This window comes from Canis lupus, chromosome 14 (genome assembly GCF_003254725.2).
Source record: "Canis lupus dingo isolate Sandy chromosome 14, ASM325472v2, whole genome shotgun sequence".
Taxonomy (NCBI): Eukaryota; Metazoa; Chordata; class Mammalia; order Carnivora; family Canidae; genus Canis; species Canis lupus.
In genome coordinates, this window is record NC_064256.1 from 60,306,919 (window position 1) to 60,327,474 (window position 20,556).

Below are 20,556 nucleotides of genomic sequence, written 5' to 3' on the forward strand. Positions count from 1 at the left end.
ATTATATATTAAAAAAAACCTGACTCAGAAATTGCAGTTTGGCCACAATCCTTGTAGAACAATTCTAACAGTATTTTTTAAATTTTAAATATTTTATTTATTTATTCATGAGATACACAGAGAGAGGAAGAGACACAGAGGGAGAAGCAGGCTCCCTGAGGGAGCCTGATGTGGGACTCAATTCCAGGACCCCGGAGTCACACCCTGAGCCAAAGGCAGATGCTCAACCGCTGAGCCACCCAGGCGTCCCAATTCTAACAGTCTTAAAAATGCATTTCCCAGAAGGAAGAAGGAACATACTTATCTCAATATAATAAACCAGCCCACAGCTAACATCACTCTCAGTGGTGAAAGGTTAAAAGCTTTCTAAGATCAGGAATAACAACACAAGAGTGCCTACCCTCAGCATCCCTATTCAAGATAATACTAAAAGTCCTAGCTAGAGCAACCATGCAAGAAAAAGAAAAGGTATCAGAACTACAAAGAAGTAAAATGGTCTATTTATAGAGAAAATGGTTCATGTTCAGAAAATCCTGATGACGCAAACAAAAAACTTTTAGATTTAATCAATGAATTCAGTAATTATAGGATACAAAATTAGTATACAAAAACCAGTAGCATGTCTATACACTAACAATAAATTTTCTGAAAAAGAAATAATACACCATTAACAATAGCATCAAAAACAATAAAATGTTTAGGCAAAAATTTTACTAAAAAGATGAAAGATCACTACTCTGAAAACTACAAGGCATTGATAGATAAAAGAAATCAAGAAAACCTATAAATGGAAAGGTATCCTGTGTTCATGGACTGGAAGACCCTATCAAATTACAATGGCATTTATTTTTTACAGAAGTAGAAAAAACACGTGAAATGTATATGGAACCACAAAAGACCCTGAAAAGTCAAAGAAATCCTGATAAATAACAGAAGCAGGAGCCATCACACTTCCTGATTTCAAGCTATACTATAGAGCTATAGTCATCCACAAACAGTATGGTATTATCATAACAACATACACAAAGACACATGGAACAGATGTGAGAACCCAGAAATAAACCCAACTATGTACATTCAACTACTATTTGACAAGAGAGGGCAGCCTGGGGGGCCCAGCAGTTTAGCGCCGCCGTCAGCCCAGGGCGTGACCCTGGAGACCCAGGATTGAGTTCTGCATCGGGCACCCTGCATGGAGCCTGCTTCTTCCTCTGCCTGTGTCTCTGCCTCTCTCACTGTGTCTTTTGTGAATACATAAATAAAATCTTTAAAAATAAAAAAATAATATTTGACAAGGGAGTCAAGAATACTCAATGGAAAAGAGACAATCTCTTTAATAAATGACACTAGAATAATTAGATATTCACGTGTAAGAGAATGAAACTAGACCTATATCTTACACCCCTCACAAAATTTAACTAAAGGTGGGTTAAAGACTTAAATATAAGACCTGAAACCATGAAAATCCTAGTAGAAAACACAGAAATAAAAGCTCCTTGACCTGGGTCTTAGTAATGTTTTTTTTTGGAAAAGCAACTAAATCAAATACAAACAAGTAGAACTATATATATCACACTAAAAAGCTTCTGCTCAGCAAAAGAAACCATCAACAACCTGAAAAGAAAATCTATGGAATGAAGAAATATTTTCAAAATACACAACTGTTAAGAGGTTAATACACAATATATATAAAGAATTCATATAAACCAAAAGCAAAAAAAAAAAAAAAAAAAAAATCCCGTATTTTAAAAATGAACAAAGGACTTGAATAGATATGAAAAGGTGCTCAACTTCACAAGTCATTAAGGAAATGTGAATTAAAACTACAAAAATATCACCTTACTCCTATACAGTGGTCATCATCAAAATGACAAGAGATAACAAATGTTGGTGTGAATGTGGAGAAAAGGAAACCTGTGTGCACTGTTAGGGGGACTATAAATTGGTGCAGTCACTATGGAAAACAGTATGGAAGATCCTCAAAAAATTAAAGATAGAACCACCATATGGTCAGCAATTCTACTTCAGGGAATATATCCAAAGGAAATGAAAACACAAATTTGAAAAGATATCTGCACCCCCATGCTCATAATTTACAACAGCCAGGACATGGAAACAACATAAATGTCCACTGATGATGAATGGATAAAGAAATTGTGGTGCGTATATACACTGGGATACTATTCACCCATAAAAAGAGGAAATCCTATCATTTGTGACAGTAAGTATGGAACTTGGAGGCATTATATGCTAAGTAGAATAAGGCAAAGAAAGATAAATACTGTATGATCTCACTTATGTGTATAATCTAAAAAAAATTTTTTTTCATAGTTAAAAAAAAAAACAAAACTCCCAGAAAGGGATCAGACTTGTGGTTACCAAAGGCAGGCAGGGGAAAGTGAGGGAAAAATAGAGGAAGGTGGCCACAAAGTACAAACTTCCAGGCCGAAGATAAATAAGCACCAGGGATGTAATGTGCAGCCTGAGGATACGGTAATGCTGCAGAATAGATGGGAAAAGTTGTTAAAAGAGTTCTCATCACAAGGAAGTAATTGTGTTCTTTATTGTACGTACATGAGAAGATGGAGGCTCCTAAACCTATGTGGTAATCACTTTACAACCTAAGTAAATCAAACTGTCATGCTGTATGTTTTAAACTTATATAGAGATATGGGTCGATTATTTTTCAATAGAAGTGGGGGGGGAAAGTGTATTTCCCAAACCACACTTTCACTTGAATCCTAAAAAGTAGGGAAAAGATGAATAAGTTAATTAGATATAAAATTATTCTATGTGAACTAAACTATATTAAATAATCAATCAAAATGTTCAAAACCAAGACTAAGAATTTAGCCTCAAACATAAAAACCATGGGACTTCAGTGGCCTGAAGACAATGTATGCATATTCTCTAAAATGGTAGATGGCAAATTTTTTAATCATCATGAAATCTTTCCTATTTCATTTGATATTAACATTTTATCTCCTGGGAGATAAAAGTAATGAACTAATAATACTTTCAAGCAACTACTTACTAACTATACTCACCTCAATAAAATAGCTGAGTATACATTCACATTAATAATTAAATAAGGCTGAAATTGAGAGAGTTTAGCATTAGGTTAACACAGTATGAGGAATATTAAGGAACTTTGTCAGAGCACATGAGAACTCTTGCCTCACCGAGGCTAAGACTATCTTTACACAGCACCTACTACATGTAAGGGACTGTCCTACATGTTTTTATAAACACGATGGCATTTAAGCCTCAGAGAAACCCTACAGGATAGGTCATAACTTTATCCCATTCCAGCGATGGGAAATCTGAAGCACAGATTGCTTTAAGCAATTTTCCCAGGTCAAGGTCACACAGTTAATATGGGGCTAGGCAATCTGAGTGCAGGATTCAAGTTAACTGCATCACATCATTCCCAATGTCACACACTCAGTTTCCATTCTTTTGGTCACTTACTATCTAGAAGTACCCACAACAGGAAACACATTAAACAATACTGTCAAATTAATGGCACAAAGATTAATACCCTGTACTCAAGCCATGACAATGAAGTAGAAGAATTTATTATATATAAATATAATACAAAGTAGAAATATAATAGGCCTTTGGGTACTGATAAGTAATTGTAAATTCTTCCCTTTTTTCCTCCTCCCCCAATATTCAAGAAAAAAGACTGGGGGCAGGAGCAGGGAAACATTTGTGGAAGTGGAATTTCTCTTGGGTCTTGAAGGAAGAAGGGGAGTCCCAAGTGAGGAGAATACCCTAAGACAAAATTAAAATCCAAGGGAATACAGGGAGTGATTCAGTTTACACGGAATATGGGATGGGGTATGTAAGGAATTGCTAAGTGGGAGAGAACATAAGCCAGGCAGGTGGGCCAGATGGAACACTAAGAGGTATGAACTTCATTCTGTTGACAGACAGAAGGCACTTTTTTTCTATTCAAAGTTGGGTCATGATGAGAACTGGATGGTGCTCCAATAATATTGACCTGGCAACAAAAATATGTAGGGATGGAAGGGGGAAGCAGTTGAGAGATGACCGCCATGCCCATAGGGGAGGTACTGATGTCTTGAGCTACGGCGATGCCCATGGAAATGAAAGAGATGATGCAGTATTGTGGAGAAACAGCAGGGCAGGTAACTGGGCTGGAAGACAGAAAAGGACTGATGGTTATGAGTCAGAAGGCTGAACACAAACGGAAGGAGAACCACATGGAGGATGAGAAAAATGGCATTTTGAACCTATTGTGTCTGAGGACTTTGAGGCTCATCAGTTGGCCCTGGGCTCCACTGAGACAGCATGGAAAGAGAGGGCTGACCTCAGTGAGAAGGGTAAAAGGCGGAGCTGCTCAAAATACACAGAGTGAGGTGGTTTTTTTAATCACTGCAGTATTTTTTCAGGGATCTAACTTAGTACAACAATCATGGTAGCATCTCCTTTCTCAAAACAGGGCGGAGAACCTATCTATATTTTTCAAACACTATTGCTGCTCTTGGCACCAAACCGTATACAAAGTCACAACCCTCTGATGAGGATTCAGACTGAAACGTAAGCCTTATTAATCTGGAGAGCTTTGCATCAGAATCATGGAAACACTCACAAATAGAAAATGACATCATTTTAAACAGTGAACAATCATAAAGGCCTTTCTAGAAGTTTGTAACAAATAGCCAGAATCAATCAGTGCCAGCCATTACAGAAGGAAAATCTTACTAAGATAACGATCAGCTGGCCCTGCTCTAACATGATTAGGGTAAATGGAAATTTTTTTATAGTCTAAAGCAAAGAGGATTTAGGATATTATGAACTTGATAATCAGCTCAAAGCATTAAATATCACCGGGTACTCTTTGTGAGAATGTGTCAATCCCTTCTCCTCAGCCTTTTCAAACTGCTTTTTCTAAAAGTGAATTACAAAAACAGAGAAGTTGGTGTAACCGTCTACCAAAAGAAACAGGTGATACGTTTTCTGGGCCACTCATTTCTAAAAGTCAAAGGAAAAAAAAAAGAAGAAAGTCTGATGCTATAAGCTCGGCACCACAGTAAGCACCCAATAAATTTAATAAAATGATTCAAAGTACTATATAGAAGGGATTCCTTGAATGTATATTGTTCTTTGCTCTGGTTGATCCCCTAGAGATTTTCCTGTTAATTCTGTTTTCTTACCTTCCTGGTTCTACTCTTCACGGACTCCAGGACCACTGCTGTCACCTTGCCCGACCTCTGAGCAGCATGTGGCATAAACACCCTCCTCTGACATGTCTCCTCTTGGCTTCCCTGACGCCACACTCTGGTTTTTCTCCTGCCTCACTGGCTCTGTCCCTTCTGTGCAGCCTCTAAATCCTGGTGTCCATGGGACTCTGTCCTGGATCCTGTATCTTCCTGATCTCCAGACTCTCCTAAAATGATCTCCAGACTCTCCCCAGGCTTCAAATACTAACTTTCTCTAAATGATTCCAAATCTGTATGCCCAACCCTGACGACTCATTGGAATTTCAGATTTGCATACTCTACCACCACCTGCCATTTCCACATGGACATTCAGTATTTTCAGCGTGTACAAAACAGAATGCCTGATTTCTCCCCCACCCTTCTCCGTCCCAAAATGTTGTTCCTTGAGGACAGGGAATGCCACATATTGAAAGCCTAAAACAATAGGACTATGATGAAAGAACACCCTCATCCAGATGCCCCATCAGACCACAGTTAACAAATGCTGCATCATATATCCAGTAACAAATGGAAAGACAGCTATTAAAGCATACTATGTTTTCCATAAAAAGAGAGGGAGAGGGCTAGGCCATATTACTCAAAGTTCTAGAAAATGTTGGTCTACAGACCCACATGGACTCTCAGTCTCTGCCTGAGTTCGCAGACTTCCGTCTTTGACCCTGTCCAGACAAGCGGGTGTTCCAGTGCTCTGACCCAAGACAAGGTCCCCAGGTGCGGAGGGAGCCCAGCAGGATTCTGAGGCATGGATCCAAGAGGATGTGAAGGCAGACTCCGAGGTCGAATCCAGTAGTGTAGGAACTTTACAGGCAATGGAGAAACAAGACAGGACCATGGGTGGGGCGAGGAGCAGGGCCTAGAGATCACCTGAAGGGCTAACATGCAAGTCCTGAGCCACCCGTGTTTCAGTAATGCTGGGTCGTGCCCCAGGGTGGGCAAGGCAGGGTACCGGCGATGGACAGTCTATCCTGCAGGCCCCAGAGAGGAGCCCCCAGAATCCCAACCTGTTCCGGTCCTGTCAGTGCGGACAGCCTACCATGCTCCCTCGTCACAGTTCCCTCCAAGCTCACCCCACAAGCGTTCAGGCCCTTGATGTTCAAGGCCTGACTCGTTAGCCTCGTCTCCTGCTACAGCACACACAGGACAGGCCTTCCTAGCAGACTACAGGACATTTCACTCTCCCCGGGCCTCTGTAAAATGTTATTTTCCACCCGGCTGTTAGATTTCTACCCATCTTCTAAAATTCAGGGATGTGGGCCTTCTTAGAAGCTTCACGAAAGCTCCAAATGAAAATTAGGTTTTCCGTGCTGCCACGTCAGCTCTTCTTCCTGGACACGCTGCTGGATGGTTTGAGGTCACCGGGGCATTACGGGTCCTCAATGGGCCCTCAGGCCAGGTCTCCCCAACCAAACCATGTGTCTTCATCAGCATAATGTATGAGACTTTTTGAAAATAGACAATGAGCCCCATTTCCACAAATGGTTTCACTTGGTCTGAGTTGTTTTTAAAGCTTCTCAGGTCATACTAATGTGTAGCCAGAGCAGAGCGCTGAAGAAGGCTGCACAAACTACCCAATATTCCATTAAACCACTGTCATCCACATGCTTACAATACACCGCACATATGCCTTTAGTAACACACTTCCTAACTATACTGTTACGTGTTTTATAGATCTGTTCTCCTCACCACGTGCAAATACTTTCAAAGAACCAAATCTTGTCGTCTTTGCATTTTCCCTGCTGACATTTTTAAATCTCATTTTAATTTTGATCGAATATTTTCATGAACAATCATGAAAAAGATACAATTACTTATTACACTTAAAAACAAGGTATCCAATACGATCCCTTTTTATGAAAAGTTGAGAACAGGTCTTGAAGTATATTTAGCAAAAATACTTCCCCATCGCCCCCACTATTACTACTACAAAGATGCCTCATCTCTGAAGATTTCTGTTCTCTTAAAGATGGAAAAGTCTGGATAATACCCTATACCACTCTATAGGGAAGATCTGGGTAAAGAAAAATCTAAAAATAAATGCAAGGAATGTCTGAAGGTAGCCTATATTTGTGATCTAGTGATATTTGGGAAGAAGCAAAGCAAAACACTTTAGGAGAACCCTTATTTAGGAGTATCCTTATGTAGTTCTCTTACATACAGGCCAAAGGTAAAAAACCAAAATAATGCATAGTCAGATGAAGCCAAACTTACTGATAAGAATGTAATTTGATTTAATGTATTAAAATTATATCCACAAAAATTTTCAATTTTTAGAGAAGAAACTGATTCAGTATTACCAATCAGATATTCAAATTTCACTTAAATGAAATCAAAGTCATCTCACTTATACCATGACACATTCATTTAAAAAAGTGAACCTATATATAAATCTTAGGGCCATTCCAAATAACTCCAGAATTTAAAAAGTCAGGTATTATAAGAATTGACTCATTAAGATCTGAAACTTCTTGCTGCATCCTGAAACATAACAATTGCCACTTAATGACATTTACTTGAATATTTTCTTCAAAGTTTTTAGCTTTAAAATTATCCAGATTTGAAAAATTTGACATCCTAATTGTCATTTCTACAGCTTTATTTTCTTTCTTTGAAAATGATTTTGTTATGAAATGTAACTGCCTCCCTAGGGTGTGCCTTTTATTTCTGCCAAAGTAGACAAGTTATATTAAATAAAAAGTATTATCAAAGCACATGCTACTCTCGGAGAGAAAGAAAGAGGACAGTAGTGAAAGGCAAATAACAATTGCCCCTGAGCATTCACGTTTCTTCTTCTTCTATTTTCCTTGGACATCCTGATGTAGGTCTTTGAGGGAAGACTCATAGTGAGGGGGCAAGAAACACAGCCACTGCCTAGATCTGATTTCCTTAAAACTCTGAAACCCAAAGTGCTTATACTCCAAAGCTAAAATTCCTAGACAAAGGGTATCATAAACCTGAACATTCCTTTTTTTTTTTTTTTTTTTTTACAATTTCTTATTTGAGAGTGAGCGTGTACAGATTAAGGGGGCTGGAGGGGAGGAGGAGAAGCAGGCCCCCGCCCTCACGCTGACCAGGGTGCCTGACACGGGGCTCAATCCCAGGACTGAGATCATGACCTGAGCCAAGGGTAGATGCTCAGCCAAATGAGCGACCGGGGTACCCCGTGAACACTACTTTTTAACCATTTTGTCAATTATTCCTTCTTATCCCTTAAAATTCACAACAGTTCTGTAGTATCACTCAGAGTTCTTGTACTCATCAGAACACAAGAAATTTCGATGGAGGGATATTTAGAGGAAGATTTTAGCTAACTTTGCTTCAACTTTTGGGCAAATACGGGTGAGGTACTTTCTTCAGTTAATGGAATGAGATTATGAAAGATTAATGAAGGTGGCCATGGGCAGAAAAGATGAGGATACAGATAGCTGTGAAGTTCAGTTGCTAATTCTCCTAAAGTACAAATAAACAAGAGGAGGAGAGTCACTATTGATACAGGACTACATACCCCACCACGCACACTTGGTCATGCAGGATTGGGTTGCTCTCCAGCTTGCGACGCCTCAGCCTGTATCTGCTCACTGTCATCTCAGACCACAGCCCCGTCCCCCCCTCATACCCCAGCAGCCACAGACTTGCCACTCCCCAGTGCCACGCTGTTTTGGACACTCTACACGTGCTCATCCCTCCTCACAGAATACTTTCTTAGCGTCTTACTCTGGTGTCTTCATGACACTCTTCCAATATTGTGTTCTCTTCAACCTCAAGACCATATAGCCAGGAACTCTCTACACCCCTGTGCCATTTACAACGGTGTTTTATTATTTTCTTTCCTCTTAAAATGAATCTAGCAAATAACTAGGTCTGGTCTCTCTGTTTCTATCACTCAATATACTGTTTGGCGTGAACTTTCTTATGATACGTATCTGTACATGAGTATAGAGATTGAGTTCACTGACTGACTTGAAATATAATGTATTAGCCTTTGTCATTATTTTTAAATAATCTTTAATAACCTACTTCTGTTCAAAGGCAACTGATTAGTACCACTTAAGTAGCAGTGTTTTATTAAAAAATATGTGAAAGAATTTTTATTTAACTTAGGATCATAAAATACATACTTTTAATATCAACTACCTTTGTTTCTTTAAAGCTGTAACTATACTTACCTGAAATTCACTACACTTCCTTAAAATTATCCTGAAATTAAACTTTTCACCAACAAATTTTGTTTGTTCTTCCTTTAGTCCTGTTACTTCACTGTATCTCTAATAGTCTGATTCAAATAAATCATGGTTAACAATTTCAGATTTTTATATTGTCATGTTGCTCATTTTAGAAGGAACTCCTTCCTTTTTTACCTAATACTTAGTTCTGTAAATGTGGAGCAATACTGACACATTACTCTGAAACCAAAGAATCCAAAGTGTGACAGATAATTTTAAGAGCACAACAGCTAATCTGTGAAATATGTGGATTGTTCTTATTCTTTTTTGGGGAAGGTAACATGTAATAATTTTTCTTTCAATTATCCCTAATTTTTATAATTTAATTGTGATAACCTCTACAGTAGTGTTTAACTTTTATGCCTTAATTTCGATAATTAATAACTTCTTGGCTCTACTAATCAAAAGTCACATAAACACCTCTGCTTCTTCAGAAGACAGCATCCTGCTTTTCCCTTCCTGATACTGACCCTACAGTTGTGGGATGACTGTTATGACCCCATTAGGCTCCTGCCGGCAGCAGGCTGCAGCTCTGACAAGGCTCCCTTCACATTCTGGTCTTTTCTTTCTTAAGTACCAGGGACTATCTGGCTGCTGCCATCCTGCACCTCCTAGCAGAACAGCTCTCTATCCTGAGCTTCTGGCCTGAAGCAAGCACACATCCTTGAGATTTCCTAGGGGACCACTACCAGCAAAAAAAACAAGGGACCAGCTAAGAGTAAACCACCACAGAAGAGTCACAGTAAGTCTCAAAGCCTTTCCTGAGATGCCAGGAACGTGGAGTAATTTCACTGCCCTACATCTGAAGCCAGGTTCCAACAGCTCAGCTAGCTTTAGGTCGTTTCTCTGCTCCTCCTACTATTCCTCTTCTTAAACTATTTCTTACCGGTAAAGAGCAGACTATTTTATGTGTTTTCTATCACCTTTTCTTCTTAAACCTCTATTGACAGACAATGGAAGAACAAATAAGATATATATGCCCTTGAGAAAGAAAAAGACAATCTCAGCTGTTTTCTTAACCATCCATTTTCATAACTGCATTGATTTCATAAAATGATTGTTACTCCACAGTAAAGCTCTTCCTTTATGATTTTCTGTATTTTTTTCAATCAATCAAAAAATAATCTGTAAGAGCTTTTCAAATCTCAGAACCAAAAAAAAAAAAAAAAGGAATTGCAATTTGAGCTCAGATCTGTAAAGAGATTGAAGTTGTCACTCCCATTCTTAAAATAAAGAGCTCAACAAACTGAAAATCAATGATTTTTCTTGGACTTGTGAGAGAACTAAGATTGCATGGCAAACCACTAACCCAAACCCTGGAGATCAAAACCAAATTGTGGTACAACACCAGGAGCAGAAGTCAGTGGAGGCCATAAAGAGTTGGACCACTTACTTGACTGGTCATTTACCAGAAGCTGAGTGCAGAGAGTTAGAAACTCCTGGGGCTAAAATCAGAAGGTAGTTCCCCTACTCTGCTGGCTTTTACCTCCAGTGACCCCACCGAGCTCTCATGATAGGGATCCAAGAAAGATCCCCATGCGGACTTGCAGGAAGAAGAGAAGAAAAGCCACTGTTAAATGTCCCACATTCTTCAACATAACAGAGGGGGATGGAATTGTCCCAGCTGGAGAGAGAGAAGACTATCCTCTGCAGCCTTTTGCAGCCTTCTGATCTCTTCTACTGGGAGAACCAAACCCTAAGTGAACGAGGGGAGGGGGGAGGGCTTTCAAGAAAACAGACTAGGGATGATTCAGGCATGGAAGGGAATAAGTCACATGGTGGAGAGGGACAGAAACATCCATGCAGGCTACAGCCCCCAGACAGAGGCCACAAAAAATCTGAGACCAGCGCCTACTTGCCAACACTCTGCCACAACACCAACACAGCCCCCGTTTAACAGCAGAGGATCAGAGCTGTATGACAGACTTACTGACGACGAATACTTGGGGAAGCCTAAAGTCAATAGAGGAGACAAAGACAAGGACATTAGAAGAACTTGAAGCGTCTTGTACCCACAAACATTATAGCAAACATGAAACACAGCCTAACATCCAGTCAAGATTAATGTAAATCTTCATACTAAAGGCTAACATACCTCAGTTCTTATTATCTGATATAATAGTCTGGCTTTTAACAAAAATGACAAAACATACCAAAAGAGAAAAAGAAAGAAAGAAAGACTGGAAACACAAAGCAAGCACCCCAATGAGATTTACTGGTGATGGAAATATTATAATTCAAAAAAAAAAAAAAAGAAAGAAAGAAAGAAAGAAAGAAAGAAAAGAAAGAAACAAAAAGAAAAAAGAGAGAGAAAAGAAAAAAGAAAAAGAAAAAAATGATTTAAATAACTTATACTAATATGTTAAGGGCTCTAGTGGAAAAAGTTAAAAACATGCAAGCACAGATGGGTAACGGAATGAAGGAGATGGGAACTCTTAAGACTCCAAGTGAAATGCTAGAGATCAGAAATGAAGACAGCTTTTGACTGGCTCATCAGCAGACCTGAGGATTCTGAGGGAGAGAATCCGTGAACTTGAAGAAAGGTCAACATAAACTTCCCAATCTCAAATGCAAAGTGGAAAAAAAAAAAAAAAAAAGCCTAAAAAATTAAACAGACAAAAAGAACATCCCAGAATTGTGGGACAATATCAAATGGGGATGACACAAATGCTCCTGCACTACCAAAAGATGGTGAGAATGGGACAGAAGGAAAACGTGAAGTGATCATGGCCAAGAATCTTCCAAATGGAATGACAGACACCAACCCAAAGATCCAGAAAGCTCAGAGAATGCCAACCAAGAGAACCATAGAGCCTATCCCAAGACACATCATATTCAAACTCAGGAAAGTGAGACAAGGAGTCAGAACACTGGGGTTTCAGACTTCTTACCAGAAGACACACAAGCAAGAGAAGTGTGAGGTGAAAGCTGCAGAGTACTGAAAGAATAAAAAGCTCACTGATAACCCTATATCCAGTGAAATTATCCTTTAAATATGAAGGAAAAACAGACTTTCTCAAACAAAAACTGAGAAACTCATCGCCAGTCATCCTGCCTTGCAACAGGTGTTAAAAGAAGTTTTTCAGAAAGATAGGGAAAATGAGAGAGTCAGAAACTTGGGTCTATATAAAGAAAGTGTAAGGAGAAGGCATCAAGGGAAGATATACAAATTTTTGTTTTGTTTTCTTAATCTTAATATCTAAATATTAACTGTTTAAAGAAATAATAGTAATCATATACTGGATGACAAAAACATCAGGTAATGAAGGACAGAAATATCACTGAAATAAATGACAAATGTCACAAGCAATGGAAGGGAGGAGTTGGAAATTCTCTATTATGGGGCAACTGTACTACACTTGAAGCCTGAGAGTGTTATCTGAATGTGGACTTGAGCATTTTAAAATGTAGATTTTAAACCCTAGAGCCACCAATAAACAACCCCTAAACAAGCTCCAAAAAAAGAAAAAACAAGTAGCACATCAAAAGAAAATCCCACAAAATGGAATCACATAAACTGCTCAATTCAAATGTGAGAAGGCAGAAATGGGTGGGGAAGGGGACAAAGGACAGATGCAAGGAAATGACCCAACACTTAAAAAGACTGTAGAACCTCAACCAACTATATTACTCTAAATATAAATAGTCTAAACACAGCCATTAAAAGACAGAGAATGTCTGAATGGATTAAAAAGAAAACCAAGAGGCAATTTTATGTTGTCTATAAGAAACCCACTTTCAAAATAAGGAATCATGGGGCAGCCCGGGTGGCTCAGGGGTTTGGGGCCACCTTCAGCTCAGAGTGTGATCCTAGAGACCCGGGATCGAGTCCCACATCGGGCCCCCTGCATGGAGCCTGCTTCTCCCTCTGCCTGTGTCTCTGTCTCTCTCTGTGTATTCTCATGAATAAATAAATAAATCTGGGGATCCCTAGGTGGCGCAGCGGTTTGGCGCCTGCCTTTGGCCCAGGGCGCGATCCTGGAGACCCGGGATCGAATCCCACGTCAGGCTCCCGGTGCATGGAGCCTGCTTCTCCCTCTGCCTGTGTCTCTGCCTCTCTCTCTCTCACTGTGTGCCTATCATAAATAAATAAAAAAATAAAAAAAAATAAAAAAATAAATGATAAATAAATAAATCTTCAAAAAAAAAAAAAAAAAACCAAAATAAGGAATCAGATAGGTTAACAGTAAACAGATGGAGAAAGACACCGGCTAACTAATCAAAAGAAAGCTGGAGTAAGCCATATTTGTTTAAGACAAAGCAGACTTCAGAAAAGATAAAATTACCAGGGATAAAGAGGGATTTTATACACCGATAAAGAAATTAATTATATAAAGGACAACAGTGATGCTATTATGAGAAAAAAAACTGGTCCACAGGATGTCATGATCCTGGAACACACAGCATAAATCCGAATGCATTTGTAATAACTCATTTTGGAGGTCCATCTGCTTTATCAGACTTCAACATATGGAGATACACAGAACAAATATTTTCATTTGCTCAGTTTGGTTTTCTCAACATCTAGCAAGTCAAAAACTTGAATACTTAATAAATATCTACCATATGTGTGAATCTGAATTTCACTATGTTCATCGATTTTTAACTGTACAAGTGAGCCACTGTTCCATTAAAAATACAAAGGCCAGTTGCATTAATCTTTTAAAACTGAAGATTGAGGTTTTACAGTCATCCTCCACTATTTAGTAACTGCCTGGATTATTAACCATGAAAGCAAGCATGATGAATGCATGAATTGTTCACAGGGTTAAGAGGCTTTACTATTAATTGCCAATTTATTCATTTGAAGTGACTCAGATGTTAGTAATGCAAAGCAAATGATATAAAAATGCAGAAATTAAGAGATTTGTGAAAAGATTAAAAATAGACGTAAATTATATACATTATAGGAGTGTAACTCCTAATGAAAGCATGAATTTCAAAATGCCTGAATTTTGTCTATTTAAATTGTATATTAGGGCATAAATAATTTATACCACTAAAATAAAATGCAAATATCAAATGAACGTATTAGACAAATCTAGGGTCCAAAGATGAAAGACGTGGAACATATTTCATTCAATTTGTCCCACATAATTATCAGAATAATGACCGAAGAGAAAAATACTTTTTTCTTTCATCATCTCTAAATTACGTAGTACAGCAACATCTTCATTTCTATCTGGATTAAAGACATTGTGAGTTTCGATTACTTCTATAAAACTCAAAAGATGAGCATAACTTTATTTTTTTTTTTAAGATTTTATTTATTCATGAGAGAGGCAGAGACACAGGCAGAGGGAGAAGCAGGCTCCCTGCAGGGAGCTCAACGTGGGACTCGATCCCAGGACTCCGGGGTCACGGCCTGGGCTGACGCTCAACTGCTGAACCCCCCAGGTGCCTTGAGCATAACTTTATTTAAAAAAAAAAAAAAAAAAACTTATTTTTCACTCAGGAATATCTCTGTATTATAAGTTATGCAACTTCTTTAGATAATGTGGGACCCAGGATATTTAACAAAACTCCCCTACCCCTGGACAAGCAGAGCAGGACTGACTCCCTTGTGCGCTGCACCCGCCACCTCCTGTATGACCCCCACATGACCTGCTTATTGCTTAAGGCGCTGCCCCACCCTAGTCAAACCCGGGGCACACCCTAATCGGAAATCGGCTCAGTGATAGGCCAGTTCAAATGGAACTTTAGGGTAAAATGTAATTCAATCGGCCACCTGCGTGTGGACCCACGGACTGTGCAACTTCCTGCGTATCCCATGGGCCACCGGCCCCTATAAAGCTGCTGCGCCTCTGAGTCTCGGGGTCCAAGTCCCTGCTCCGCTGTGTCGGGTGCACTTGGACCCAGGCTCGAGCTTGTGAATAAACCCTCGTGTGTTTGCACCGGTGTCGGCTCCTCGGGGGTTTCCCGGGCACAATCTTCGCAATCAGATAACAGAGGATTTTCACTTCGTTCTTTGCGCAGGCCCCTCACACGCCCCGCAGACACAAAGCGTGACATCCTAGGACAGGGCACGACTGCGTACGAGATGGAGCGTCCGGATGCTCGTCTCTCCTTCCTTCAGCGGCCGCCCATCCGCGAGAATTCACGCGCGCTCAGCCTGGCAGCCGCGGTGGCCACGGGGCGCCCCGCTCGCGGCTCGCAGCTCGCAGCTGGCAGCTCGCGGGCTCTGGCCGCCGGCGCTCGGGGCCGCTTACCTGGCACGCGTTGTAGAGCAGCTGGTGCTCCAGTTTCTTGACGCCCAGGATCTGCTGGAACATCTCGTAGAGCTGCTCCTTGCTGAGGATGAGCTCGGACACCGCGCTGAGGGCGCCGCGGCCGGGCGGCCTGCACACGTCGTCCTCGCCCCTGTAGATGGCGTCGTACTTGGCTATCCACGAGCTGAGCACCGTCTCCTTGCTCAGGCCGTCGATTTCGGGCAGGCTCCGCACACGCTTCTCGATGTTCTTCTTGAACACCTCCCTGAAGTCGTTGGCGGAGCATCCTCCGCTCTGGACCATCCTGGCCACCCTGTCGCTCTTCAGGAAGACCTGCAAGACACGCAAACACACCGAACAGCCGCTTACGGGACGCCCGGCCAAACGGCCGCCGCACTCGGGCCGCTCGGCACAGAGCGGAAGGCCCAGCCGCCTGCCAGGAGGGAGCGTTCGCGACGGGCCGCACGCCTCGAGGAGGCCGCAGCACCGCGGGGTGGGCCGCCCCGGGCACGCGCCCCGCCCCGCGGGCCCTCGCCCGCCGACGAGGCCGCGCCAGCTCCACCCGCCGGCGCCCAACCCGGAAAGGAAGAGCTCGGACGCGCGCCTGCGTGCGCGTGCCTGTATGCCTGTGCGCGGGCGTGCGCGTGCCCGTATGGCTGCGTGCGCGGGCGTGCATGTATATCTGTGTGCGTGCGTGTCTGTGCGCGAGCACGTGCATGTATATTTGCGTGCGTGCGCGTGCCTGTATGTGTGCGTGCGCGTGCCTGCGTGCGGGGCGGGGCGGCGTGGGGGGGCGGGGCCAGCCCAGCTGAGTGCAGAGCAAAGCCCGGGCACGAGCTCCGGCTGCGGGGCGCGGGGACGCGGTCGGGGACAGGCGTCCCGGGACGAGCATCCGAGCATCCGCCGGGGCCAGGTCGCTGCCTGGGGAACGGAGCGTCCTCAGCAGCAGGGCGGCGCGGGGACGAGATGCAGGGCAAGCCTGCGGCACGCAGCACGACCCAAGTGGCCGGGGCAGAGCGCAAGGGGCGCGGGCGGGCGGGAGGCGGCGTGGGCCGCAGGGAGCGCCGGGCCCTCGAGGCCAGTGCCCACGCCGGGCCACCCCGCCCTGTCCCCGCCCTGTCCCCGCCCCCGCGGCCCGTCCGCCGTCTCGCACTCGCACGTCGCTCGGGCTTGCTCAGCACCTGCCGCCAGGTACGTCTGCGTCCCCCCGAGTCAGTACCCGCCGCAGGGCAGCCCCGGGTCTGCGCGCAGCCCACCCGGCGCCCCCACGGAGCCCGGCCTGCAGGCCGACCTGCCGGGGCTCTGCCGGGGAGCGCCCAGGCCGTGACCCCGCACCCCGGATGGAGCCCTGGATGGAACCCCGGATCGGGCCCCGGATCGAGCCCCGGATGGAGCCCTGGATCGAGCCCTGGATCGGGCCCCAGATGGAGCCCTGGATCGAGTCCAGGATCGGGCCCGGATGGAGCCCCGGATCGGGCCCCGGATGGACACCTGGATGGAGCCGCGGATGGAGCCCTGGATCGAACCCCGGATTGGGCCCCAGATGGAGCCCAGGATCGGGCCCCAGATGGACACCTGGATGGAGCCCCATGTCGGCCCCGGATGGAGCCCCAGATCGAGACCTGGATGGAGCCCGGGATCGTGTCCCGCATCGGGCTCCCCGCAGGGAGCCTCCTTCTCCCTCTGCCTGGCTCTCGGCCTCTCTCTGGGTCTCTCAGGGATACATAAAATATTAAAAAAAAAAAAAAAAAAAAAAATCTGTTGAAGAAAGTACGGCCTCCCGTGGACCCTGGCTTCCCTCGGGCTAAGTTTGGGCTCAGGACCCGGCTCCCAGGTCTCCCGAGGCGCCGCCGCGTGCGCCCCAGGAAGCGAAGTGTGAGGCGGCTCCGAGGCCCCGCCCCCCGCCCCCCCCCCTCCCCCCCAGGGCGGCTGCCTCTCCCCGCGGCGTCGCAGGCCGCAGCCGCCAGCCCCCTCGTCGGAGCCGACCGGGTCACAGCGGGACCCACCGGACGGACCCACCGGACGCTCCGAAGCGCGACGCCTCAGGGCGGCTGACGGACCGGGTGCCCCGGGCGGGCTCAGGTGCAAGGTTGCTCCTGGGCGGCCCTGCCCGCCTCCGCGACGTCGGCCTGGAGACCCGGCGCCACTCGGGCCCTGTCTGCCCCGCGCGGACCTCTCCGGCCCCACGGCCTCGACGCCCGCCGGCCGGTCCCACCGCACAAGCTCCTCAGGCGACGCCTTCCTGCCCCTCACCCTGTCCCAAGAGCAAGAGCTGTCACCGGGCCTTCCCGCCTCAGAAGTGACCTGGAAGCCGCCTGACTCACTTCCCCAGCCTCTTCCCTCCGGGGGTATCCAGCTAGGATTCCTTTTGAGAAACCTGGCCATGTCGGTCCTTCCCCGGCTTACAAATTCTTCACTAACTTTCCCCCCACATCGTCACCAAGGTCCTACTTCAGATGGCTCCAGACTACCCCTCTGGCCTCCTCGCTCGGCATCCTGCCCCGCTCAGTGCCCGTGCTCCAGCCCCACTGCTCTGCTTCCCCAAACTTCACCCAGTCCACCCCACCATCACCCAATCCTCTCTTCCTAAGGCTTCCCATCCCCGATCCATCAACCCTCCCGTACTGATTCCTTCCCCAACTGCTTGAATCGGCCGATCCTGTATGGTGCAGATGCAACCCCAGCAACCTGTGATGGGTGAGGGAAGGTTTTATGGCCATTTTACTTTCTTCCTCACTAGAGAGCAAGCTCCATGAACCCAAAGATGGTGTCACCCCGCACCGAATCTGTAGGACGCACCACCACTCAAGCACAGAGCAAGTGCTTAGAAAATACCCAGACAATGTGCGAATGAGGAGGGAATCAATGGTTTGGACGGTTGTTTCCCCATCCACGCACTTGCCTAACTTCAATGAACCACTAGGGTTTACTGACTTTCAATCAGATGCTTAACCTCAGACGTGGACCTTGTCCACATGAATGCGAAAAAGAGATCGCAGAAGGAAGCAGAGGTAACATCGCAGAGAAAAGTAAACCTAGTTTTGTGAAGAAAAGGTATATTGTTCAAAAATGCAATGCCTAAGCAACAATCTGCTGTAATTGCGAAGTGGTAGTTTTTAAGATTTTTTCAGGTGTTACATAAGTTATGAAACTGATGATGGACTTAGTCCCAGTAGAGACAAATGATCTTAATCTTCTATCCTTTCACGGTCATTATTTTTTAGTCAAAGGCAGACAAAGCGTGGTCCTAGCTTCAGGTGCACCTAGACCAGCTTTCCGCTCGACGCCCCAGGATCCTCAAAGACACTGTCTGGGTCCCACCTCGGCTGCCGTATTGGTGCTGAAGCAACCGAGGGAATTCAGTTTACAACAAACTCACTGTGTCTCCCTACAGCTCTTCACCTATTATCTCCTTTTGCCCCCAATCACCCTGTGCCTTGTTATCCTTCATGGATTAAGTGGCTTAGGCTATGGAGTGACCAGCCCACGGTCACACGTCGGGAGAGCAGAGACTGACAGAATTCGAAAGCAGCATTACCTACCTCCTCCCTCCCTCCTCCCACTCATCACAGTTCACCCCTGGCAGCCTCTATCCTGACGGCGCGGGCCACGATCTGTGGAGTTCCCAATCAGTGACCTTTATGTGAAAATGCCACTGAACATCCAAGTAATTCAGTGTGGGAGTCAGGACACGGGCATCAAAACGCTGCAACATCCTCGCAGTCACGGCTTCCCACGTTTTAGCAAGTTATACCCCGCATGGGGGCCTCCTGAGCACCACGAATGGCCACCCTCTCCATTCACCTGCTCAGTTGATGGACTAAAAAAAAAATCACCGAATATCTTAAAGTCGTGGTAAATAACAAGACTGAAGTGTGAGGACTACAACAGAAAACTGTGTCTGCAGAAGGGGAGTCTGCCCAGCTGTCCAAATAAGACTTCAAACGGACTTTTCCACAGAAGCACTTATTGTTCACACAGTACTTTTGATCTGATCCGTGCATTGCCTCTTTGCTTCAGAAGGGTTGTACAATGACAGGAAGAACATTACCTGCCTGCCAGATCATGGTGGCTATCCAGGAGATGGCTCCTGGGAAGGCTGCCAGCATGTGCTCAGCCAGGAAAACAGCCACAAAGTACAGGAGTCCCACCCATAAGACATGCCTTTCTCTCCTTAACAACGTCAACTGCTAATAATTCCCATAATGTATGCTGCGCCTAGAGAAACAAGGCATGTTTTCTGAAACTTTTTCAGAGGGGAAGTTAGCCAATCCTTGAAGCCTTTTAACAGCGACGAATTTAGTGCCATTCTATGTAAATTCCCCATTTTCCAGTACCAACACCGGGGTTCATCAGCTCACTGCACATGCTCAAGCCTGTCAACGAGCTTCCCCATCTGCACTGGACTGTGCCGGTGTCTTCATCCATCTGGGTCTCCCTCACGTGGCCTTTCCAGTCTTCCCTTCCACCTCTCTGGAGGACACATTTTCTGTTCCAATAAAGGGGCACACTTGTTTAGCTCAACACTCTACAGGCTTCCTCCCCCAAACCTCACCCATTCGTTCCATAAATATTTATCAGAACATACTACACGCTGGGCAATGTGCTCAGTGTTGAGAATATACTCGGGAGCCAAAGAGACGAGTGAGCTCCTTCACAGAACCTACACTGGAGGGAAGATAATTACAGGAACTGGCGGCAGCTTGGTGAATACAATGGGAGTTTCTAGAGCCCTGAGAGTGTCACAAAGTTCTGAGCCCATCTGAGGAAGTCACAGAGGATTCCCTGAGGAGGTGCCTAGAGATACAAAAATGGAGAGGAATGTGTTTGGAAATGTGGGGATACCGAGGATCCTGGTTGGGGGAACACAGCTTATCT

General features: G+C 44.5%; 1 protein-coding gene across 15 annotated transcripts in view; it reads right to left on the reverse strand.

Moving 5' to 3' along the window:
• CADPS2 (calcium dependent secretion activator 2) overlaps window positions 1–20,556 on the reverse strand; it is a 454,345-nt gene that overhangs the window by 280,098 nt on the left and 153,691 nt on the right. For 14 of the 15 annotated variants that reach the window (XR_007402156.1, XM_025477139.3, XM_025477137.3 and 11 more), the window contains exon 3: window positions 15,679–16,011. The exons of the other annotated variant lie outside the window; for it this stretch is intronic. Coding sequence is in view for 13 of the 14 variants with exons in the window: in XM_025477139.3 (XP_025332924.1) it covers window positions 15,679–16,011 (333 nt within the window). In the remaining variant the exon portion in view is untranslated. The remainder of the gene's footprint in view (window positions 1–15,678; window positions 16,012–20,556) is intronic. 15 annotated transcript variants of the gene reach the window in all.